This window comes from Lynx canadensis, chromosome A2 (assembly GCF_007474595.2).
Source record: "Lynx canadensis isolate LIC74 chromosome A2, mLynCan4.pri.v2, whole genome shotgun sequence".
In the NCBI taxonomy this organism is placed as follows: Eukaryota; Metazoa; Chordata; class Mammalia; order Carnivora; family Felidae; genus Lynx; species Lynx canadensis.
The window spans coordinates 156,080,365-156,105,943 of NC_044304.2; the positions used below are offsets into that span (position 1 = coordinate 156,080,365).

Consider the following 25,579-nt stretch of genomic DNA (forward strand, 5'->3'; position numbering starts at 1 on the left):
GTTTACCCTGGAGCAAAAGTGTGAAATACAACCTTCCTCTCCCAGGAAGAGAACACAGGCTTGGTGAACATCTGGCCAGTCTCTGCCACTTTATTCTGGTTTGTCCACTTTCCCTGCACCCTGGACTAAGGTTTACCTGTTTCTTGAGCCCTTTCTGGTCACTGAAAGAGTGGAGAAATTTTTTGGGAGAAATCTTGTCTTCAGATCACTTAACTTCTTGCAAAATCTATTTGCTTGCCCTGTTTACTCTTTATTCGTCTCTGCTCGGTCTTTGTTCCCATTTTTTTCCCCCACTGTGGATCAGTTTATTATGTTTCCCTTTTAATCTCTTAATATTCTTCTTAGCCAGAACTAAGTTGTTGTGTTGTTGTAGTTTTGTTTTGTTTTGTTCTATGAAAAAAACTGCAATGTCATCCTGTTCTGCCTGCTTCTGGCAAACACCTCACTCCCTACCTCACAGCATTGTGTCTTCCTACCTGTGACCAGCCTCTGCCCCAGAGCTGCTCTGTTTCTCACCTTTTCAGGTTTGGAGAGCACAAACTAGCATGATAAAGACTTAGATATTTACCTTTGACCTTTAGAGAGTTGTGGCGTCTTGTCTTTTTTTGTTTCTAATATTTATTTATTTTTGAGAGAGAGAGAGATAGAGCACGCGCGAGCAGGAGCACGGGAGGTGCAGAGGGACAGGGGGCCAGAGGATCCAAAACAGGCTCCACACTGGGGCTCGACCTCAAGAACCTCGAGATCATGCTCTCAGCCAAAGTCAGCCCCTCAAGCGACTGAACCACCTGGGCGCCCCTGGAGTGTCTTTTCTTATCATGAAAGTGGTTGTGAGTCTCATTCCACGGGCTGAGCTGTGCCAAAAATACACATTTCATTATGTTTTGGAATTCAACTTAATTTCTGGTTAAGTTGACCTGGTGGGATTCTGTTGGGCTTGTGGGGAAAACTCAACCTCACAGTTTCCTGGTCCCACTGCTTTCTGGAATTGTACTTCATACTGCAGCCCTATGTCCACAACAGGGCTTCAGGAAGGAGGGCTGCTATGTCTCAGTTACTGGTCTACCAGAGAAAAAATAAGGGAAGAACGAGATCCTAGGCTACAAAGCAGAAACTTTTGAGCATTTTAGGGAAAATACAGTCGCAATGGTGATTCTAGAGGCAGGATCTGAGTTCTCATTTGTGAAACCACCCAAACGTCATCTCTCATTTCTTTAAAAAGCCTACCCAGGGGTGCCTGGGTGGCTCAGTCAGTTAGGCGGCCGACTTCAGCTCAGGTCATGATCTCACAGTCCATGAGTTCAAGCCCCGCGTCAGGCTCTGGGCTGACGGCTCGGAGCCTGGAGCCTGCTTCCGATTCTGTGTCTCCCTCTCTCTGCCCCTTCCCCACTCATGCTCTGTCTCTCTCTGTCTCTCAAAAATGAATAAATGTTAAAAAAAAATTAAAAAAAAAAAAAAGCCTACCCAGCATATGAGTGCCTATAATGGAAGAGTGAAAGCATTTTCCTTTCCACTGTCCCTCATGTCTGTTCCTAACACATTCAGTTCCTCTTGATCAAATATATGTAGAGAAATGTGTGTGTCTTATTTGTATTTAATCTCAGACCAACTTCCTGTGGCAATGAGCTTGTTCCTCAGTTACTCCATCCAGCACCATTTTTTTGTGACCTCAGTGGGCGTGCACATTAATTTTAATGATCTATCTCAGGGGCTTAGTGTAGATCCGTGTAGGAAGCAGCATTTAGGGTAGAATTTTAAATCTGGAAAGGATTTCATTAGGAGGAGACTGGGTAGGAAGATAGAACAAGGAGGAAGCAAACAATTGGGTGGTTATTTTGTTAGAGCCCGTTGACAAGGAAGTGCCTCGCTAATGGGTATTTCCCCACAGGAGTTCTGGACGGCTTCCTTTCTGCAAGAACCCTCTGCATGGATGCAGAATTTCATCAGGGCCTTCACTATGATGTCCACAGCTTGTATGGCTACTCCATGGCAAAAGCTACACACTTGTAAGTACTTGGTTTTCCCCCTAATTCCAGCTTGGGGGAGTTAGGAGGCAGAGGGCTTTCAGAATCTCCCAGAAGTATGTTTTTCAAATATTTTTGTGCTGATAAGGACACAGAAACTCAGATCTTATAGGCTACTAAAGAGCTCTTTTCCTATAGCCCCTTGGTTTCTGTGGGAGATTAGTTTTGATTGGCTTGTGACTAAGGGACTTCATCAGATACTAGTCGGCAGTAAGGTGTAAGGTATTTAGAGCATTCATTTGGAAGCCATCCCTTGCTGAGGTCCTATTACCCAATGTTGCTGTGGTTAACACACTAAGGTTTCCTGAATTGGCAAATAAAGATATAGGACCAAGTTAAAATTGTACTGGACATACTTACACTAAAAATTATCCATCGTTTAAATGAAATTCAAGTTGACCTGAGTGTCCCGTGTTTACCTGGCAACGCTGCATGCAATACTTCCAGCTACTCTCCCCACTGCCTGCCCCAGTCTCCCTCTCCATTCTCCTGTCTGCAAACATATGCTTATCTTTAAAGCCTCTCTTCAGATGTTCATTCTGGAAACCTGCCTTTTAGCTCTAGAAAAAGACTATTTCCCTTTTTTTTGTGCTACCTTTGTTTGTATTGCAGTAAGCTTAATGTGCAAAAATCTTGTATTATAACTTTTAGATAAAGCCTCTCTTCAGATGTTCATTCTGGAAACCTGCCTGTCAGCTCTAGAAAAAGACTATTTCCCTTTTTTTTTTGTGCTACCTTTGTTTGTATTGCAGTAAGCTTAATGTGCAAAAATCTTGTATTATAACTTTTAGATAAAGCCTCTCTTCAGATGTTCATTCTGGAAACCTGCCTGTCAGTTCTAGAAAGACTATCTCCCTTTTTTTGTGCTACCTTTGTTTGTATTGCAGTAAGCTTAATGTGCAAAAATCTTATAACTTTTAGATAACCCATTTTTTCTTTCTTGCTGGACTGTAAGTTTCTTGAGGGAAAAGCCATGCCTATATCCTTAGCCTGAGGAACAGTGTATACTAAAGATGTGTGTTGAATAGCTGCTGGTCTGAGGGAGAGAAGTCAGGAAGGGCTCCACAGGGGGCCTGGTGAGAGAGGTGAGTTAGACTACACCACTTGTTTTCCTGCTCCATTGTGCCCTCCAGACTTTGAATTATGGTGGATTGTCCAGGTGAGAGAAAGTCCTTGTCCAATAAATGCCAAAGTTTTGATCTCAATAAAAGAAAAGCTTCAGGAAAAAGGACACATTTCTAATTTTGTTATCTTCTCTTTCTGACCTCTGTCTCCCTCACTCTACCTTTCCTGGGAAATAAATTAGATGAATAAGGCTCAGGTTCCTCATCTTGGGAACGGGAGGCTGGGACTGATGTTGGCCAGAGTTTCTTTTAGTTCCGATCTATTTCAACCCGAAGACGCTTCTAAGAACGGAAAGTGGGTGGGAGAGTGGCTAAGTGACCAGGGTAAGAAAGAATGGGCAGGAAGAGGGAAAGAGAGTTGCAGATTGCTTTACGGCTGGTGTCTCCATGTAATAAAAGTTCTGTAAGATCGTGATGGGCTTGGTTCATAGATTCTAATAGCTGTGATTAATAGTTAAAAGGTAACTGTGATGGAGAAGGTAGTAAGTGCCTTTCTAAGTTCTCTGGGTCAGACAGAGTGACCTAAGTCCCTGGAAATAAGTGGAACTTGGCCTTTGGATATGAGGCAGAGTGGTAGAAAAACAAATAAGATGTTTGTTCAGTGGAATCTGAGCATCAGGAAAATTTAAGTCATAGATCTGATGGCTATTTGGCTCAGCCTTCCTGGAAGTATTGTTTGGGGGCAGTGATTACTGGTCTACCCCAAGAATGAACTTCTCCTCCCTCTAAGCTGAAAGTAGAAAGATCAGATCCCCTCAGAGATCAGGACTGGATGATAAGCAGACCAAACCTGAGGGATAGAAAGGAGAGACTTGAGGATCTCTGAATAAGATTGTCCCTCTGGGCTTGAAAACAGACTTATTTAATCTGTGGTACCATGAAGGTTGGCCTGTAGATAAACCTGTAACCTCAGATAACCTTATCCCTGTTTCAGTTTTACTCTGTACAACCTGAAGGTGTTTCTTTTATGATCCATGACTGCAGCATACAATAAACCCCCTAGTCAGTGGTAATAAAGGCAAAGTACCTGCTCATCGAGAGCCAAGTAGACATGAGGGTAAGGGTGGAAGAGTGAGTTTTCTCCTTTATGTTACCTTTATCACTTGTTAAATTGTACAAATGGAGGGCTCACTCTTCTAAACCCATCTTCTTTTTCAGAATTTTCTCCCCTCTGCCCTTGTAAGTCATTTGGCATTGATAGACTCCTCATAAGGCAGTCCTCAGGATATGAAGTGGGGAAGAATTGGTGGCTGTGACAGGGTCTGTGAGGAACTACCCGGTGCCTGCTGGCACACTTGTCTCAGACCATGTACCAAAAGGAAAGGGCTCACAGCAGTTGTGGCTGGGGTGTCACTACCCCATAGTTGTAATTTTGTTTAATATGAGATCCCTAAAGGAAGGTGTGAGCTGTTTATCCGGGAAGGAGAAAGGAGGGAGAGGCATTTCAAGGAAGTGCCTATGCAAAAGAGTATTCAGAATAAAAGCTAGGAAAAGAGCTGTCATCTAACTTCGTGTTCTTCCCACCCCATGCTCCCCTCCATCCTGAAGTCTTTATCTTTCTGCACTCCATCTTTTCAATTCCTTTGCTTTCTCTTCTATCTAGTATATCTAATATAGATATTTGTATATCTAGTATAGGTATTTGTATTTGTATATCTAGTATAGGTATTTGTATTTGGATTGCATTTAACTTTATAAAGAGTATCATATGTCATCTTTTGAGACTCACTGATCTCATATTAATTAAGATTTCCCAACATTGAGAACTGCTAATGATAAGTTCTGAAGCTTTTGAGGAACCCCGGTGCCTGGAGCCCAGGTGGTATACAAACTATCCTCCTAGACCAGCACGGGCTACGGAGTTTCAACATGAACTGGTGTTATACTAAACAAGATGATATATGTATGGGCAGCAAAGCATGGAAACAAGGGCCATTGGAAAATCTCTGTCTGGAGGGAGAAGACAGAGCCAAGGACCCAAGGCACGGTTCCAGTGTCTTGTCGACCAGAAGGGTCAGAGGCACAACCAGATCCAACAAGATGAAGAAAGCATAATCAAGAGGACAGGAGTCTAGAGACATTTCTTAGGGCGGGGGGTGGGGGCTGGACTATAGAGGTTTGTGCTGTCTTACATGAAGTCTAAAACCTTATTCAGAAGTGGGAAAGAAGCTCTTAACAATGCTAAACTAGTTTGCTCACCTAGCTTGTGATGCCCTGATGCTTTTTCTGTTTGGTTGGAAAGTCCATTGCTGCCCTTGGATATAGGTGAGTCCTAGACATTCACAGCTCACTTCACATTCAATTGATTGTGTTCCTTTTCAGGGCCATGGAGGGTATCCCCTTGAACAAAAGTAGCTTCATCTTATCCCGTTCTACTTTTGCTGGGTCTGGCAAGTTTGCTGCTCATTGGTTGGGAGACAATGCAGCCACATGGGATGATCTCCGATGGTCCATCCCTAGTATCCTTGAGTTCAACCTATTTGGTATCCCCATGGTGAGTTTTCCTCTTAACCAAGGAAACTTAACTTTTTCTCCTTTGGCATTCTTTCCATTACTAGTCTTTGAGGTGTCTGAAAACCAAGAAACATATATGTCTCCGTGTGGTATGTATTAGAAAATTCATTTTTAGGAAGGAAAAAAAGGAGGTTAGAGTGGGAGAGAGACAAAGCATAAGAGACTCTTAAAAACTGAGAACAAACTGAGGGTTGATGGGGGGTGGGAGGAAGGGGAGGGTAGGTGATGGGTATTGAAGAGGGCATCTTTTGGCATGAGCACTGGGTGTTGTATGGAAACCAATTTGACAATAAATTTCATACATTAAAAAAAAGAAAATTCATTTTTATATGTGGCATGAACTGTCTTTTGAAGATGAATGGTAAAACTTTATCAGTGGGTAGTCATCCATGGAATCTCTGAAGTTAGGATAGAGACACCATGAGTAAAATATATTAACATCACAGAAAATGTCCATCAGCAAAGCATCAGTGAATAGCAAAGGATGAAATTGGGAGCTGAATATTGAGGATGAGCCCTTGATATACCACCAATCAGTCTTCCTCTTGTCAGCTGATTCACGATGCACATTTGCTGCTTTCTTCCATTTGGCTGGGGGCTGGCCCTGAAAGCCTGGAGAACCCCTTTAAACATGGAATGGTGGAAATAAAAAAGATTTTGTCCCCTTACTACATAGGTATACAATCACTGCTGTCTCCTCTCTCACTGACCACTGTACTTGTATGTGTGCTAAATCTCCAGGTAGGTGCCAACATCTGTGGTTATACAAAAAATGTCACAGAGGAGCTCTGCAGAAGGTGGATGCAGCTTGGAGCCTTTTATCCACTATCAAGGAATCATAATGGGCCTGAGTTTGTGGTAAGGTCTCCAAGTGAAGGGATGGAAACTTCTTGGATTGTCTAATCTAGTTGTCCTCAAAGAGGATTGCAGAAAATCCTACAGGTTGGCCCTAAGTGCAGAAGGAGAATAGATAAATTTGGGGTCATAGGCCCAAAGAGCAGAATATTGGGATAAGGGTATATGGGAAGGAATATATACATATTGAGTGATTTTATTGTGATTTATATTGATTTTTCTTTTACCGACCAATAAAGGTAAGAAGAGGTGTTAGAGTTTCTGTGGTGCTATTATGTCTGTCGCTACCTTTTATAAGATGGGACCATTGGAGTCCACTGGTACTATGAAGTACTATGAGGAACCTCAAGGTATAAAATAAATTAGATCAGCTCTGAAGGGAGCAGGACCCTCTATAACCCTTTTATCTTCATGGTTACCTCCATGGGCTTCTTTATCACCCTTGCGGCTGCCATAGACTGGGATCATAAGACACCTGTCAAATTTAAACTCTGCCACATGTTTGCAGTTTACATTGGTAAAACCATTAATCTTTGATACTGTTTTTTCATCTATGATGAAGAAGCAGGACCAAGATCCTTGTAGTTTGGGGAACCCTTTGCTCTCTTCCAAGGTGGAGACCATAGCTACTTTTATCTGAGAAAGCTTCTTATCATAAGGGAGCAAACTTTCAATACACAATGGAAGTATCTAATATTTGCTTCCTTCTCTCCTAGGATCAGGATCCCGTTGCCTTTGGCAGCCACTCTCTGCTGGTGAATTCCTCCAAACATTATCTGAACATCCGCTACACTCTACTCCCCTATCTCTACACCCTTTTCTACCGAGCTCACACCCGGGGAGACACCGTGGCAAGGCCCCTTGTCCATGAGTGAGTTTCCTGACCCACCAAGAGTCCCTCTCAGATCCTGATCTCACCCGGTTAGTCAGGATCTTGTTGCCATCTAGTGTGCTGTTGTTCTGTATTGGAGGTTTCATCTGCCTTCTCTGTTTTCTAGGTTCTACCAGGACCCAGCTACATGGGAGGTGCACGAGCAGTTCTTATGGGGGCCTGGACTTCTCATCACACCTGTTTTATATGAGGTATCTTTATAATCTGAACAATAGTGTGGAATATCACATTTGTCCTCATGGCTCTCTGGCTGGATAAGCTCAGTCCTGAGTGTCTATAGCTGTGTTTAAATATCAATACAAATATGAATGAGAGAAAGATTATGAAAGTTTGGAAATTAGAAAAATAGTAATTCTTGGTCCACTGTGTCACCAAGCAAAACAATTTCCATTTTGTAAAATTACATTAAAACTTGTTTTCTTAAGCCTATGGCCATGCATTGACAGGGGCTTTAAATGCCATGGGAGTCTCAGCTGGCCATCTGTCTGTACTTCCCTTTGACCAAAGGACGTGTGCTCTTGGGGTTGGATCGGGAAAAGAGAAGAGGCGAGAGAGAGAAACAGGGAGGGAGAGAGGTCTGGACAAGGGGAGGGTGTTACCCTGGAGACCATATATATGAAGGACCACACATACCCTTCCTAAGTATGAGTGGGGAAGTGTGGGGGAGGAATCAGGATTATGCTGGCCATTTTATAAACATGAAAGATCACCACTGTATTCATGTCAAAGACCCGTCTCTGGGCAGATGCTGGGCAGCGGACAGTCCTACTGGAAGGTTCTCCTAGAGGTTTGGCTGTTTCAGTCTCCTCCCACCCATCAGACTACACAAGTAGCTCAGTGAAAGAACTTTCTATGCTTCTCTTGGGAAGTTCCAGAGCCTTGAAGCAAAACTTATTTATTTGTTTTTAATATGAAATTTATTGTGAAATTGGTTTCCATACAACATCCAGTGCTCATCCCAACAGGTGCCCTCCTCAATGCCCATCACCCACATTCCCCTCCCTCCCACCCCCCGTCGACCCTCAGTTTATTCTCAGTTTTTAAGGGTCTCTTATGGTTTGCCTCCCTCCCTCTCTAACTTTTTTTTCCTTTCCCTCCCCCATGGTCTTCTGTTCAGTTTCTCAGGATCCACATTTTAATTTCTGGGCACAACTCTGCTCTTAGTAAACTGCCCAACTTTCTAAGTATCTGTATTTGCACTTGTAGAATGGAATGATCCCAACCATCTCTCAAGATGGTACAGACAAACATATGAGGCGTTGTGTAAACTGTAAGGGGTGTGCTGATGTTGCTTATTGTTGGGGTTTCCCTAGGGTGTGGACCAAGTGAAGGCATACATACCGGATGCCGTGTGGTACGACTATGAGACAGTAAGTAAGGCAGCCCCGCTTGGGTCAGAGACCAGCCTCTAGCAGAGGGCATTTCTAAGACAACGGTCCTGGGAGCTTGGGGGAGGATAACGGTGCAATGCTTTAACTTTAGTTGATAGAGAGTACTTCTCTGTGAAGAAGGTCTTTCTAGACATACTATGAAATGTGCATAACTGGGGTAGGTTTATAGGAATTTTCATTTTATGAACCTGGTTACTCTGCAGCTGTGAGAACTAGTAATTGGCTGGAGGCTGTGATACCCTAGTGAACGAAAGCCCAATTGTGGAATCACCACATGGTACAATATAAAGAAATAGGGCAGATTGGAGTCTCAGATCTGCTATCTACTTTAATTATGCCTTGGGCAATCCTTCGCTTTTGGGGGTCTCTGCTTTCCTTTTTTTTTTTTTTTTGTTTCAAGTTTTTATTTAAATTCCAATTAGTTAATATATAGTGTAATATTGTTTGGGGAGTAGAATTTAGTGATTCATCACTTACGTATAACACCCAGTGCTCATCCCAACGAGTGCCCAACTCAATGCCCCTCACCCAGTCAGCCCATCCCGCCATCCAACATCCCTCCAGCAACCCTCAGTTTGTTCTCTGTGGTTAAGAGTCTGTTTTATGGTTTGCCTGTCTCTTCTCACCCCCCATATGTTCATCTGTTTTGTTTCTTAAATTCCACATATGAGTGAAATCGTATAGTATTTGTCTTTCTCTGACTGATTCATTGCAAATGAGGTGACTGAACTAAATGATCTCCACAGTACCTCCTAGTCCAACAGTCCATTACGTGCTCTGTCCTCATTCCGTTGGTTAGGGAGTAGCTATCCAGTGGAGGAAACAACTGGTAGAGATGCAGCTACCACCCGATAGGATTGGACTTCACCTCCGTGGGGGCTTCATATTTCCCACCCAGCAGCCCAGCACAACCACAGAGGCCAGGTAAGCTCCTCCCTCATTCTTCTACGGTGTGGCTGCTCTGACGCTCCAAGGGGAGTGTGTTATGGGGCAGGCAAATGGACACTACATGTGGACAGATCGTGGGAAAACATCTCCAGTCAGTAATCCATCTCCCCTCCTTTCAAGGTCAGCCCTGAAGTGGCACCTTCGTGTTCATTTAGCGGGTAAGGTAGCCTCAGCTCCTCCATGTTTCTAGAGCCTTTCACTTGGGGACTGAATCGGATTTTAAGAACAGTCAAAACAGTCATTTGTGAGGATTTCCCTATGGCCAGCAACTGTCTTCAAGTAGATTCCCTTAGGCATGAGAGAATGCAAGGTAAATAGGAGGTAAGAGTTATCACATGGAAGTCAACATAGCTTCCAGGGTCAAGAGTCAGAAAGTTCAGGTTCAGGCTCCAGCTCTATTACACATTAGATGTATTGCCATGGACAACCTACTTTCTGTGTTGCTGCCTATCACTAGTCAACTGGGGATGACAATGGTTTGAGTTTTTAGTGTTATCATGAACGTTAAATGAAAATATAGTAGACATGGTTTATTGTCCATAGGGCACTTAGAAGAATGCTTGGCACATGGCAAGCACCCAGTAAGTGCTGATTACTAGTAGTATTGCAAGCCCAGTCTTTGGCAGGAATGGCCTCCTTCTACCATTGTTATGCTCATTCACAACCAGCCTCTGTTATCTACCCACACCCAACTTCTGTGTTTCCATACAGTGTCAATATCTACTCCATTTCTGGGATAGACTCTGAGTTCATCTGTCCCTAAGGCATAAAAGGGGTTGGTTGAACATAGTTCTATGTCTTCTTCATTCTCTGAAAATTGAGGGTTGCTCTTTCACAGTCGGAAGAATCCCCTGGGACTCATTGTTGCCTTGGACTATAAGAGAGAAGCGAAGGGAGAGCTGTACTGGGATAATGGTGAATTCAAAGGTAGGCTTCCCTCTGTTGCCCTCCCTGGGGTTCTCAGTGGAAAGTAGTCATTGTAGGCTGTCCAGAATGGCACTAACCCTGTTATCATCAGTGCTTGCTTCTGTAGCTTGGAACCAATTTATTCTGAAAGTTCAGTTAGCCAAGCACAATGCATTAAAATAGACTTCAGATGAGCAACTTGTATGTTATTGACTCTACCAAAGTGACACACATTATTTGGTTTAGTTTAATTACTCTCTTCTCTGGGTATCATTACCAATACCAAATAATACGTTTTGTAAATAGATTTGTAAAATATTGCTTTGATTACTATCAAGGTGGAGTATCTAATTTGTGTAGTGTGATTTTCCACTGTAAGATTTCCATAGAGGTAACCGACAAAAGCTTATGTGTGGCCTGTGATTATATAAAAGCCGTGCCCTGCATACGATTAGCATTTCTTAATATTCATTGGCTATTTATTATTGCACTGTATATAGAGGATATAAAGATGGATGAGCTGTAGACATTGCCCCCGAGGAACTCCTGGTCCAGCAGGATAGATACAGTGTGCATGCGGATGACTATAAGTGGAGGTCACCATGTTTGAAATGCCAGCAAAATGGCACGACAAAGTACCATGGGAGCTCAGAGGGGGATGCAATTAGTGCTGGTAGCAGCGGTCCAAGAAACTTGGAGGCTTGAGAAAAATGGGCAGAACTTGGGGAAGCAGAGGTATTCCACATGAAGAGGAAAGCATGATCGCACAGCTCCTCTGCTTCCTATAATAACAGGTACCCTTCTGTCTTTCTCTTTTAGATGAAAAGTATATTCTGTATGATTTTTCTGTCACCTCTGTAAGTACTGTTATTGAGGAGCACATAGTGTGCATCCTTTTCTGTGATTACTTCTACGTAGTGATTACAAACTACGTAGATTACTTCTACTTCTGTGATTACAAACTACGGTTTGCTGTGATGCTTGGCGATGTGGAACAGAGACAGGGCTTGTGACAATCCCAGAAAAAATTAGAGTTAAAATGATAGTTTTTAATCTATGTTAGATATATAAATAAGTTTGTCAAATATCAGTATGACTTCAGTGAAGAACTTGGATTTTTCTGGAAAAAAAATTCTTACCTCTGAGTCTGATAGGATGAGTCCTAGCTTCGGGGATGTGTACTTGGTGGGGTGCAAGCATGTGTGGGATGTAGGTAGGGGCACGGGGCCTGTTGGAGGTTCTTCCATCATGGTCCTCTTTTCCAGCCCCTAAAACTTGGGCACAGGTATTAAGTGGTGGTTTTGAGAGGTTGGAAGATACAGAAAGATACAGAACATTACTTGCCTCATCTCTCTCCCGAGGGGACCAAGAGGAAGAAAGGCAGTGATGGTAGCAGGTCATATGAGAATTCTAGTTGGATTCTCTTAGAAGTGTGCATGGGTAGGGATTTCTTTTTTCTTTTCTTTTCTTTGTAATGTTTATTTATTTTTGAGAGACAGATCATGAGCAGGAGAGGGGCAGAAAGAGAGGAAGACACAGAATCCAAAGCAGGCTCCAGGCTCTGAGCTATCAGCAGAGAGCCTGACCCAGGGCTTGAACCCATGACCCATGAGATCATGACCTGGGCTGAAGTTGGACGCTTAACTGACTGAGCCACCCAGATCCCCCTATGGATCATGCTTTTTGGTGTCCACTCTAAGGACTCTTTGTATCCCTAGATCTTGAATATTTTCTCCTGTATTTTTTCCCTAAAAATTTGAGTTTTACCTTTAAGTCTGTGAACTGCCTTGAGTTAATTTTTTTAATGTTTATTTATTTTTGAGAAATAGAGACACACAGACAGAATGCAAATGGGGGAGGGGCAGAGAGAGAGGGAGACACAGAGTCCAAAGGAGGCTCCAGGTTCTGAGCTGTCAGCACAGAGCCTGACGCGGGGCTTGAACTCACAAACTGTGACATCGTGACCTGAGCCAAAGTCGGATGCTCAACAGACTGAGCGACCCAGGTGCCCCTGCTTTGAGTTGATTATTATCAAGATGTGAGGTTTAGGTACAGGTTCTCCTTGGGGCCTCTGGATGGCCCACTGCTCCAGCACCATTTGTTGAAAAGGCTCCCTTTTCTCCACTGCATTGTTTTTACACCTTTGCAAAAAATCATTTGTGGGTTGCCTAGTCTTTTTAAACATCAAAGTGTCCCCGTTTTTTTTCTTCAGTCTTTAGTCCCACCTTGGTTAGAGGTCAACTACATCACTTTGAACTGTGGCTCCCCGGGTAGGTGGTCTGCCTCCCTTGGCCTCAGTCTTCTCATCTGAAGAATGGGGATCATGGTGGCTTTAGCCTCATAGCTTCCTGTCAGAATTCAATGAGATGCTTAGTACCGTGCCTGGCACACAGTAAGGGTTCAGAAATTTCAGCTCTTATTATCATTAAAATAAAAAGAAAGAGTCATCTAGGCCCTCTTTGTGTGTATGTGTATGTCTTCACCTTTGTGTGCCCACAAGTCTCTATGCATAATCATGTCTTTTTGTCTGTTTTACGAGTACCCATAGTGTCACTTGGAAATTCTGTGATGTCCAGAATGTATTTCCTGAGTGATAGAATCGATAAATAATCAGTGAACCCAAACAAACATGAAATGTTACTGAAAGATTGAAGACTGTTAAGAGTCTGGGTTAACAAATTCCCTGGGGATGATCACCAGGCACCAATTAGAACTCCAGAGATAGGGGAGCCTGGGTGGCTCAGTAGGATAAGCGTCCAACTCTTGGTTTCGGCTCAGGTCGTGATCTCACGGTTCTTGAGTTCGAGCCCTGCTTGGGGCTCTGCGCTGACCGTGCAGAGCCTGATTGGGATTCTCTGTCTCTCTCCCTCTCTTTCCCTCTCTCTCTGCTCCTCCTGTGTGTTCTTTCTCTTTCAAAAATAAGTAAATAAACTTAAAAAAAAGAACTTCAGAGATAAAGGACATAGCTTAGATGTCAGAAAGAAAATTGTTGAGTGGTATTTGGTGATGTACCGGGTTTCTAAGTAGATGTGTGTTGTTTCTTTTTTTTTTTCCAGAACCATCTACAGGCAAAGGTTATAAATAATAACTATACGGACCCCAACAACCTCACGTTTACAGATATCATAATCTTGGGAATGGACAAGCAACCTATGAATTTCACTGTTTCATTGAAGAATTCTTACAGGTCCATTTTAAATGTTACCTACAATGGTTCATCAAAGGTACGAGATTGTTCCCTCCTTTCAGGGCCCTTATCGAAAGCCCCGGCCTAAGGTTCTTACAGACTGCTCTCCCTTGCTCTTTTGACCTTCAGCAGTTACTGGCTCACTGCAAAATCTATGCCATCACAGGGAAGTTGCTGAAGGAGAATCATATGCATGCTCAATATGGACTCCTGAGCTTTCTTTGCATTATAAGACTGCAGAAGGCAGAGAAGGCAGTTCTTCTCTGGGCAGATTTAAAACTAGACCTGCTGATCCCAGATGTGATGTGGTCAAAATATGATTCAATACTTTGGCCTAGCCCTGGAGAGTATTCACACATTTGTCCTCCCATTTGAGTTAAAGACTCTCTTTGCTTCAGACACAAAGATATAGGTGTAAAAGGTATAAAAGGTATAAAGGTATAAAAGACACGCTAATTTTATACCATCATAGAAAATGAGAGTTGAATAAAATACAAGGGGTAATCCAGTTCTGCTCTTATTGAAGGAGTCCCTTACATGATAATCTCTGACAAAAGATTCCAATTGTTAGTTGAGTATTTCAAGCACCAGGAAATCCACTATTTCTTAGGGCAGCCCCCTTCCATTTTGACAATGCATATGGCTAACAGTACGAGCCTGGTTTCTCGAATGAGGCAGGATGGGGTTCCAGTCTTAGCTCCACTGTCCCCTAGCTGTGAGATCTTGGGCAAAGAAAGCATTAAGCCCCTCCACACCTCATTTTTGATCTTGTAAGACGGAGGTAGCCATAGTATTTGCAGCATAGCATCACCTTCTAGGATTGATAAAAATAATGCATACAAAGTGGTTGTCACGGTGCTTGGCCCATATAAATGCTCAGTGTAGTTTTAGTTTGTGTGATTACTGCCATCATTATTAAAATGTATGCACACCACACCCAGGGGGCAAAGTCTGAAAAAGACAGCCCTGCCTGTGATCTGTACAGCCCTTCCCATTCAGTATCCCACTGTGACTCCACGAGGTGAGAAAGGTCAGGAATAAGCCAAGTCCATTTTCCTGACGGGAGGTCAAAAGCCCCAGAGGGTAAAAGCTCATGTTCCAAATATCCCATGACAAAGTGTATTGGATGAACTGGTATTGAATGAAGATCATCAGGGAAGGACATTATCCAGGTGGCTCAACCTCACCTCGTTTGTCACCACAGCCTCCTTTCTCCTCCCTCAGGTGGTGAAGATTACTGATCTCAAGGGACTGGTACTTGGACAAGAATTCTCCATTAAATGGGAACTTCCAGTCAGTGACCTGGAGAAATTCAACTGCTACCCTGATGAGCCCCCCCTCACTCTGGAGCATTGCAGGAAGCGGGGCTGCCTCTGGGAGGTAATGATCTGGAACACATCACCACAGTGAGCGGGAAGTTGTAAAAACTGCCCCACGAGTAATTAGACACCTAGAAAACACTTTCCGAATGATGATGGGTTGAACCGTAATCATCCTTCAGAAGGAAACTGACACTCTGTCAACCGATGAATTATTTTGCCAATTCTGTGTGATAGGTGACCAGTGTTTTCCTCAGATATCCTGAATCCAAATATACTTATTGCCACTCTGGCTGTCTCTTTCCTCCAACCACAGCATTAAAAACCCCACTTTTATTTTTAATACATCCATGATACATTGGGTATGCATTGTGTATGGAGTCTTTTAAGCGATTCTTTCCCATCTATGAGAGGGTCCATGCAGGAAGGTAAGACTGTTTCTCATCACTTGAAAAACAGAAAGAATGAAAGTCAGAGAAAATAAGTGATTACCCCAAGATCACAATGGGGGCCGTGAGGGCAGTGGGGGGCGGAACCCTGCCTGAGATTCCAGTCTCCAGATCAGGCTTTCTGCTGACACTTCCCTGTTCACCCAGGGGAGGAAGCCAATGGGCATGTATTTTTAAATGGATGTATTCATTTGCTGGTGCTGTCATAACAAAGTACTACACACTGGGTGACTTAGAACAACATAAATTTGTTATCTCAGACTCCAGGGAGCTAGAAATCTGAGATCAAGATGTCAGTAAATATGGGTCCCTCTGAGAGAAGGGAGGGAGACTCTGTCCTATGCCTCTCTCCCAGCTTCTGGTGGTTGTCTGGCACTCTCTGGTCTTCCTTGGTTTATAAAAAAACATCGCCCTTGATCTCTGCCTTCATCCTTACATGGCATTCTCACTGGGGGCAGGTCTGTGTCCAAATGTCCCCTTTTAATAAGGACACCAGTCATCTTGAATTAGGCCTATTCTAATGATCTCATTTAACCTGATCATCTGCAAAGACCCTATTTCCAAATAAGGCCACTTTAACAGATACCAGGGTAGGACTTCATATCTTTGGTGGGGTAGGGGGGTGCATAACTCAACCCATAATAATGGGCATGGTGTAAGAGACTCAGGCCGTGTGAACCAACTTCCTTGGTAATTAGGTCCTTGAAGTGTGGGTGTTAGAGGCTGATGGAGAATTTCTCCTCTTATTCAGGACACAACTGTTCCTGGTGTGCCTACCTGTTACTATGACACCATCCCTAATTATGCTGCCAGTAACATTCAGTACCTGCCCACGGGCATCACCACAGACCTCACCCACCTGATGACCCCTGAATCAACTCGAGCAGCCACTGCTGCTGGTTCTCTTTCTGCAACGATCAGCTTCCTCCGCCTGAGTGTCATCTACCACACAGAAAACATGCTGCAGTTCAAGGTAATTTTCAAGGCATTGCAGGTTCTGATCCTCAACATGGAATTCTTACAGCTCCATATGGATGAAAGTCACTGAAACATCTTCGTGTCCAAATCCCTCATTTTACAGACAAAGGCACAGCAGCCCAGAGAAGTAAATGTCAGAGAGCTAGGAGGATGGTGGACCCAGGACATAACCTTGGACCCACCAGGGTTGTGAATTTCCTGCACCGCTGAGTGCTCGGGCATAAGCATCCTCAAAGGACCATTACTCAGCCCTGTGAAAAACGTGTCTGCTCCGTGGGAAACTCACATAGTGGCATTAACCCACTTCTACCTTTAGAGTTATTTTTCTAGCAGTGGTTCTTAAACTTCAGAGAGCACCAGAATGACCTACAGGTCTTGTTAAAGCTCAGATTGCTGGGCCCTGCCCCCCAGAGTTTCCAGCCCGAGAGGCTGCCTCTCTAACACGTTTCCGGGTGATGCTGATGCTGCGGGTTAAGGGGCCACACTTTTGAGGCCCACAGCTCTGGTCTGATGGAAGTACAGTGTGAACCACATAGATTTCCTGATAGCCACATTCCTAAAATATATTTGAAAAAATATCAAATGAAATTCATTTTAATAGCATTTTGTTGAACCAATATGCTGAAATGTTATCTCACCGTGTAATCCAAATACAATTCTTGAGATATTTTAGGATCTTTTCATCATACTAACTCTTTAAATTTTGGTGTGTATTTTGTACTTATAGTGAGTCTCAGTTCAGACTAGCATATTTCAAGTACGTAATGGCCACAAGTATCTTGTGGATCTGCTGCTTGGTGGGTTAATGAACCAAAGTGGGTTTGCTGCTTGGTGGGTTATAGACAGAGACTATGTCAGGTGGAGTTGCCTCACTAGGGTCATCTTTATGTGTACAAATAGGGAGACCCCAGGGAAGGATTTCCAAAGCCAGGGACTCCCAAACAGGGGTAAGTAGGCTCCTTTCGTTAGAGCTTGGGATGAATGTTCAGAGGGGGGGTTTTAACATTATAATGAAGCTAAGGTAACTGTCCTCAGTCTTTTTTTTTTAAATGCAGGTGTTATTTTTTTTTTTACATTTTTGTTGCATTGATTTATTAAGTGCATTTGCAGACATTATTTTATTATTTATTTATTTATTTATTTTAATATGAAATTTATTGTCAAATTTGTTTCCATACAACACCCAGTGCTCATCCCAACAGGTGCCCTCCTCAATACCCATCACCCACCCTCCACTTTCTGATTCATCTGCACAAACCTTTCCTCAAATGTCCCTTTTCATGTTCCAGCAACCCATTAGTTAATTTCTAAAAGATGAAATTGACAGTTAGGCAGAAGCTTCTAGGGGTTTCCTGAGTTCAGTGAGTCAATCCTGAATTCAGGGAGTCACAGGGTCTCGCTGGTGACAATACCACCTTAGACAGCTCTTCTCTAGAAATTGTTTTTCACACTGTAATATTGCATGAATCACCCTGGGATCTTGTAGAAATGAAGATTCAGATTCAAAAGGGGAATGGGAGGGAGGCCTGAGATTCTGCATTCCTAACAAGACTGCAGGTTATACTGCTGCTTTGGGTCTGAGAAACACAATTTTGAGAAACAAGGCTATAGACAAAACTTGTCTTAAGTGTCTGAAGTTCAACCATTAAGATCTGAGTCCGCATTAGAGAAAACTCAGTTCTCTATTTCTAAAATACACTCACATGCCCAGACGTCATCTCACACCTTTACATGCACGTTCATATTCACATTCTCATACACACACACACACACACACACACACACACACACATATTCTATCCGTGAAATTCTATACCCATAATTCACAAACTATTTAGAGAAAGTGCCCTCCCTGCCTTTGAATAGGTATTTCTAGGAGCATTTTGAGTTCAGGATCCATATCGGGCACTGTAGGTGGGGAGGCTTCACATCTATTTGCTTTGGGATATTTGATGCCTCCCCATGTGATTCAAACTGGCCAGAAAACATGGGAAATGAATTATATGAGCTGGCATGAGGGATTTTAGGTCTAAGATTATGCCATCAGAAAGTTTGTTTCTCTCTTGTCAGATCTTTGATGCCACTAACAAAAGGTACGAGGTGCCAGTGCCTCTGAACACGCCTCCCTCTCCTGTTGGCTCCCCTGAAAACCGTCTGTATGATGTCAGGATTCAGAACAATCCTTTTGGGATCCAGATTCGACGAAAAAGCTCCAACACTGTGATGTAAGCACAATTTATTTAGTTTCATTAAAGTGGTTCTAGATCTAATTATGGTGGTTCTAATTAATGCAGGTGAAATATTAATCTTAGAGATAATGTAAGTGTGTGTGTGTGTGTGTGTGTTTGTGTGTGTGTGTGTTAAAAAGGGAATTGATCTATTACTCCATTTTCTATTAGGCACTAACTCAAAAAGAAAAATGAACCAGAGATTTAAAATAGGTGTTGCCTGATTTCAGAAAAAGAAAAATGCATGTTCTACTCATTGTTTGTGTTAAGGAGAAAAGAAAGCTGTATTTAATAAGCACAACAGGGGCATTTGGGTGACTCAGTCAGTTGAGCATCTGACTCTCAATTTTGGCTCAGGTCATGATCTCAGGGTCATGGGATCAAGCCCCATGTCAGGCTCCATGCTCAGCGTGGATGCTCGCTCTCTCTCTCTCTCTCTCTCTCTCTCTCTCCCTCTACCCTTCTCCCCTGCTCACCCACTCTCTCTCTCTCAAAAAGAAAAAAATGCATGACAGATAACTTAGGACAGAAGTCAACTCTATACACCCTCATTTCAAAATAACAGAAGACTCAATGAGAGAGGGAAAAGTTTACTAAGGAAAGACACACCACTTCTTACAATTTTCTCTTCTACCAGTGCTGTAGACTTAAAGCATTTTCACAGTGTTACACATGAAAAGAGTTCTCATCTGTCATCCCTTGTCTTTCTGCTTAATGGAATGGAATGAAGGTCTGGATTTTGCCTGGAACCAAAGTTCCCCATCCTAGTAAATATCATCACCTGTGTATGCACATGTGGACAGCCTTTGCTCTTTGACTGTGTGCCTAACTTTTGTCAGTTGGCTTCTTTGCTAAGAAATCCTTTGGCCAATCCAGAAAAGTTTTTCTCTTTCTTTTATTTTTCTTCTTTTTTAAAATATTTATTTATTTTTGAGAGAGAGAGAAAGAAACAGGGTGTGAACAGGGGAGGAACAGAGAGAGAGGGAGACACGGAATCCAAAGCAGGCTCCAGGCTCTGAACTGTCAGCACAGAGCCCGACACAGGGCTTGAACCCACAAACTGATATCATGACCTAAACCGAAGTCGGACACTTAACCGACTGAGCCATCCAGGTGCCCCCAGAAAAGTTTTTCTAAGAGCTTCACACTTTTCTGTTGGTAAATTTGCTTAGACCTTGTTCGTTTATTCATACATGTATTCAAACTAATACTCTGGACAATGATAACTAAAGAGATGAACGAGACATAGTCCTTGCCTTAAAGGAGCTCATGGTCCAGAAAAGGAGTTCTCAGCCTTGCAAATCACAGATAAAAAATGCAAACATGGAACCTTGGTAGTGAGTGCTTGGACCAGGATCCACACGTGCCTTCATTCGGGAGGCTTCTGAATCAGCTCGAATTTCCGAACACGTCCTGTGTTTGCTCTGGGCTGTCATCAGTGTGGTGTTAAGGTATGCCTTTCTGTTGCAGTTGGGACTCTCAGCTCCCCGGCTTTACTTTCAATGACACGTTCCTCTCCATTTCGACTCGCCTCCCCTCTCAGTACCTCTACGGCTTTGGGGAGACTGAGCACACAGCTTTCAGGAGAAATATGAGCTGGAACATGTGGGGAATGTTCGCTCGTGATGAGCCACCCGCGGTAAGCACAGAAGAATAAGATGATCAATCCGTTTCTTTTGGTACATTTTAATCCAGTAGCGCCCTATGAATCAGCCTCACCTTATACTGGTGAACTAGGCCACATGTTATGCTCTTCTGTCCCTAAAAGACACCCATATTCTTTTCCCACAGACTATGGATTTTACTTCATAAACTTTTATTTAGTGTGTTCTATGTGTCAGGTACATAGAGACACTGTCTGTTCCCCAGAGGCTTATAGCCTAGAGAGAAAGATGCAGAAATAATGGTAACCCAGTGTAATCAGTGCTTATAACAGAATTATGTAATAATAAACAAGGAGGGAATGGAGGAGGAGGGCACCTAGTTTTTTACTTGGGGTGGAACGGAGGGTTAAGGAAAGCCTTATAAAGGACGTGACATGGTGCTCAGTCTTCAATGTTGAGTAGAGGTTTGTTGTTTGGATTATGGTGTAGAAACAATCCTTTGGATTTTTCTCTCTTTGATTGCTGCCTACTCTCCGCCACGACTCTCCCAGTACAAGAAGAATTCCTATGGCGTCCACCCCTACTACATGGCACTGGAGCAGGATGGCAGTGCCCATGGGGTGCTCCTGCTAAACAGCAACGCCATGGGTAAGACAGAGGCACGTTTCCCATGTACCACCATAAACAGCAGTGGCCATTTTCCTGAGATCTGGAATACCAGTAGAAATAGGGAAATTCAAGGGCAAGGGAAATGGGACAGATAAACTGACCATTCATTCATTCATTCATTCATGACTTATGAAGAGCTCTGGGCCAGGTATTAGGGGTCACATTTTGACCAAATTGCCTGACCTTATTTTACTGTGACAGTTTAACTTCCTTTCACAGAGTGATACAAGATGTTGAGATTAAGGTTATGTTTGGGGTATCTGCAAACCCATCTCTAATTCTACTTCGTGAGAGAAGGCTTTCCAGAGGAGGAGGGACTTAAAGCAAGAGGGAGAGTGAAAAGAGCACATTTTAGGGCAGATTCCCTGTCTGGGTGACGTATACCTCCAAGGACTCCCCGTCTTCTTTGTTTTGTTTTTAACAGATGTGTCATTCCAGCCCACTCCTGCCCTGACATACCGCACCACAGGAGGGATTTTGGACTTTTATATGGTTTTGGGGCCAACCCCCGAGCTTGTAACTCAACAGTACACTGAGGTTGGAAGTCATTCTATCCATTAATAAGTCATCAATTGTCTATTGGGTATTACCATACTCTTAGCACTGAGATAGGCTGAGTTTTGCTATTGTGGTCCTTGGGTATTCCTGTTACACTACTGCTATCTTCCCCCAAAGTCAGGTTTTAGTGTTGGGGGTATATAGGCATTCAGATACCCCACGTGTCTCTTAATTATTTGCTGAGTACTCTAAGAATCTCTAAGCAGTAATAACACCTGAGTTCTCAGCTTTCCCAGAGTGGAAGTTCCAGAATATAGGAGACTTTCTATCATTCCACATGCCAGTGGTCATTCCATATTTATTTGACTTTCTTATTTTTCTTGAGGGAGGCCTCTTAGATGGGACAGTGCTCAGTAGAAGTGCTCAAGTTGCATCAAGTATAAGGCTTTTCTTCTCTTTCCCAAAAAAGTCTTCTGGACCCATTTTTCTTCTTTATTCTAGTTGATTGGTCGGCCAGCAATGACTCCATACTGGGCCTTGGGATTCCAGCTAAGTCGTTATGGATACGAGAATGATAAGGAGATCTCCCAATTGTATGAGGAAATGATGGCGGCCCAGATTCCCTATGTATGGATCACCCACTCAGCCTGTGGTTTAATTAGTTATGGGGAATTGTGCCTAATTATGGATTGAAAACATCTTCAGAGAAATTACTGTTGACTCTTTCAGTGTAAGGAAAATGTAGCTGTGGAGCTAGTCTTATGTGAAATACATTGCTTTTTAAATGTATTTCATGCCACCCTTTTAAATCAAGCATTCAGAATTGAGAGATGCATTAATCCTTCAGCAAGTTAGCATTGTGATTGGAGGGTATAGTTACTCACTGTCTTTTGCCAGGAATATCCTCCAGTAGGCATGGCTGGTCTTAAACCAGAACTTTGGGGACTTCTAAGTGAGTATCATGTCAAGAGTAGTATTACATTTCTAGAGTATACTATGATTGTTCTTGGAGAGGATGGATATAAAGTGCCAATATGAAAGAAAGCAGTTAAAACAAGTCTTTGTCTTCTCTAAAGCATGTATATGCATATCATATAAAGACAACCTAGTCTCCTTCATAAGCCCCAAAAAGGGCAGTCCATTGCTGTCAGCATGCAGAATTCCAAAGACAGCATGCCCTTTCTCCTCCATAATCATCAGTTTCTCATCACTCATGCTCTTTTTCTGCTTTCAGTCCACCTCTTGAGAGTTTAGAGGACAATTAATGACTGGAGGATGAGAATAAAATCAAGTGTTATGATGTTCTCATCAAAGATAATTTGAAACATTCACCCAGCCTTAAGTGTTTTCTTTTTATATACTACTCTTCCATAAATTTATTAAATGTAAATCAGAAAGGGGAGGAAAATTAAAAGATGAAAAAAGTCCAGAGATCTACCTCGCCAAGGTGATCAGTGTTAATAATATATATGTCAATTCATTGTTTTCCAAGCTTTGGCTTATGCACAAGTCTCTGCTCCCTCAAACAAGTTTTACTTAGAGTCTTAAGGGTGATTTTCACCTTCATACAAAAAGAAACATCTCTTTTTTTCAACTAGGTATTAACCGCTTTAGCCATCATCCCACAATCCTGGATTGATTAACTTTCATGTACAGAAGCCAGGTTTGGTAGTGTATAGAGAAAAAGGAAGATAAGGTTCTCATCTCAAGGACCATCCAGTCAAACAGGATGGCAGAAATATACACATTCGAGGAAGCTATACAATAATGTAATTCTAAATGTGAATAAATTCAATCAGGTTTACCAGAGGGTGAGAAATAGATACAGTTTTTTCTGTTTCTCAGAGAAGCCCTGCTTTCTACCCTTGAACACTCAACTAGCACTTGGTTTGATAGGCTCACTGAGTTTGAAGTTTGAAAAGTGGTAAAAACATGAATGGAAGGAAGGAAAGGAGAGGAAATTCTAGCTGGGGGAACAGGAGAAAGATGGGGACAGGTGATCTGTAGGTAGGAATCAGAAAGCAATCTCAATCAGCAGAATTGAAAAGTCAGTGTAGGGGAGTATGGGATAAAGTAGGAGGGGCCCAAGCTGGGGTTGGCAGGATGGTTTGTGTGCCCTGAGGCATACCGCCACAGGAGCCCCAGTGTCTTGCTTGCTCCTTCCTGTAGGATGTCCAGCATGTAGACATCGATTACATGGACCGGAAGCTGGACTTCACTCTCAGCCCCAGCTTCCAAAACCTCGGTCTCTTGATTGACCAAATGAAGAAAAATGGCATGAGATTCGTTCTCATTCTGGTAGGTATTTAGAAGACTAGAGCCCATTTTCTGTTTCTGTGCTCATGAGTTTAAAATAGAACCATTGAGGGAAACTAGATAAAGAGTAACGCAAGACCTCCCTGCACATTTTTTGCAACTTTCTTTGAAACTCTCATTATATTTTTTAAAGTTTTAGAAAGCAAGGGCACCTGGGTGGCTCAGCCGGTTAAGTGTCCGATTCTGGGTTTCAGCTCAGGTCATGATCTCACGCTTCATGTGTTGGAGCCCCGCATCAGGCTCTGCGCTGACAGTGAGGAGCCTGCTGGGTCTTCTCTCTCTCTCTCCCTCTCTCTCTCTGCCCCTCCCCACCTCCCTCTCTTTCTCTCTCAAAATAAATACATAAATTTAAAATAAAATTAAGTTTTAAAAAGCAGATAAACAAAGGACGGAACAAATGAAGAATGGCTTTCAAAAGGTGATGCTTTGCAATATTTATTTTTCATAACTGAGTGCCACTGGGATGTAATTTATTATGATGATTCTCTTGGTAGAGTTAGAACCGTGGATTGATACAATGAATATAGCAACAATACCCCGAAATCCTCACTGTTTCAGGCTGTGCCTCAGAGGGAACAGCTATATCCTAGTCTTATCCTTAGCTTAGGAGGTTCAAAAACCCCTCCAGTTGTATCATTACCCAGCAGTGGTGAGGCTCAGGGACTTATTTCTTCTTAACAAACCTCACAAATAACTGAGCTAAGATCCAGAACATAAATTTATTATTTTGCGTTGGAAGCTGTATCTTGATAAACACAGAAGTAGTTATCTGCAAATGATCCTCCCTTCTGGCATCCAAAAAATAGAGGATTATTTGCTGACTTTTATTCATTCTCTCATTCATTCAAGTATGAATTAAATACCGGTCTTTGAAAATCACTTCTACAAAGCATGTGTGTGTGTGTATGTGTGTGTGTGTATAATCTAAATTAATGATGATATCCTTTTTCTTACAGGGCTTTTATTCTATTGAACAGAGATGGCCAATAAATAAACAATAAAGAAAAATAATTTCAAAAAGTGATAATTTATATGACAATATAATTTATATGACATATATTACATATATGTTACATATATAATTTATGTTACATATATATAATATATAATACATATATATTACATATATAATTTATATGACAATTGTGAAATAGGGTACTATAGAGTAAGTGAGGCAGGTATGGGATGAGGTGAACAGGGAAGCCACTTTTGATACACAGGTTGGGCCATGGAGACATGACATGACATGACATGACATGACATGACATGACATAAGAAAGGAGCTTCATGGTCTGAAGGAATATTGATATTATACTGTAGAAGCACAATGAATTGGCTTTCTTCACATGAGGGTAATGTCTTATTAACCTGGTTTGTCTCCAGGAATGTTTTCAGATAGCATACTTTATTCCTCAGTAATTTTGTAGACATAAGGCAAATTATCTATGGGTATCTTGGTTTTGTTTGTTGTCTTGGAGATGTGTTCCTCATTCTTGCTGTTTTAAACCCTTTCACTGCAGGACCCAGCCATTTCTGGCAACGAGACCCATTATCCCACATTCAAGAGAGGGCAGGAAAACAACGTATTCATCAAGTGGCCTGATAACAATGAAATCGTCTGGGGAAAGGTAAGCCTTGGGAGAAGATGCCCATAATTAATCGGCACCAGAATGTCTT

The 25,579-nt window shown here is 42.5% G+C and overlaps 1 protein-coding gene across 1 annotated transcript in view; it reads left to right on the forward strand.

Annotated features, from left to right (window-relative positions):
• The window catches only part of LOC115509277 (probable maltase-glucoamylase 2), a 93,663-nt gene that overhangs the window by 31,979 nt on the left and 36,105 nt on the right, over positions 1 to 25,579 (forward strand). Inside the window, exons 14-32 of the mRNA XM_030308599.1 lie at positions 1,889 to 2,006; positions 5,471 to 5,642; positions 6,404 to 6,520; positions 7,234 to 7,388; positions 7,516 to 7,600; positions 8,723 to 8,779; positions 9,600 to 9,724; positions 10,587 to 10,675; positions 11,474 to 11,511; positions 13,711 to 13,878; positions 15,066 to 15,221; positions 16,361 to 16,582; positions 18,658 to 18,812; positions 20,286 to 20,454; positions 20,971 to 21,067; positions 21,513 to 21,625; positions 22,088 to 22,213; positions 23,756 to 23,884; positions 25,423 to 25,530. Coding sequence (XP_030164459.1) covers positions 1,889 to 2,006; positions 5,471 to 5,642; positions 6,404 to 6,520; positions 7,234 to 7,388; positions 7,516 to 7,600; positions 8,723 to 8,779; positions 9,600 to 9,724; positions 10,587 to 10,675; positions 11,474 to 11,511; positions 13,711 to 13,878; positions 15,066 to 15,221; positions 16,361 to 16,582; positions 18,658 to 18,812; positions 20,286 to 20,454; positions 20,971 to 21,067; positions 21,513 to 21,625; positions 22,088 to 22,213; positions 23,756 to 23,884; positions 25,423 to 25,530 — 2,399 coding nt within the window. The remainder of the gene's footprint in view (positions 1 to 1,888; positions 2,007 to 5,470; positions 5,643 to 6,403; positions 6,521 to 7,233; positions 7,389 to 7,515; positions 7,601 to 8,722; positions 8,780 to 9,599; positions 9,725 to 10,586; positions 10,676 to 11,473; positions 11,512 to 13,710; positions 13,879 to 15,065; positions 15,222 to 16,360; positions 16,583 to 18,657; positions 18,813 to 20,285; positions 20,455 to 20,970; positions 21,068 to 21,512; positions 21,626 to 22,087; positions 22,214 to 23,755; positions 23,885 to 25,422; positions 25,531 to 25,579) is intronic.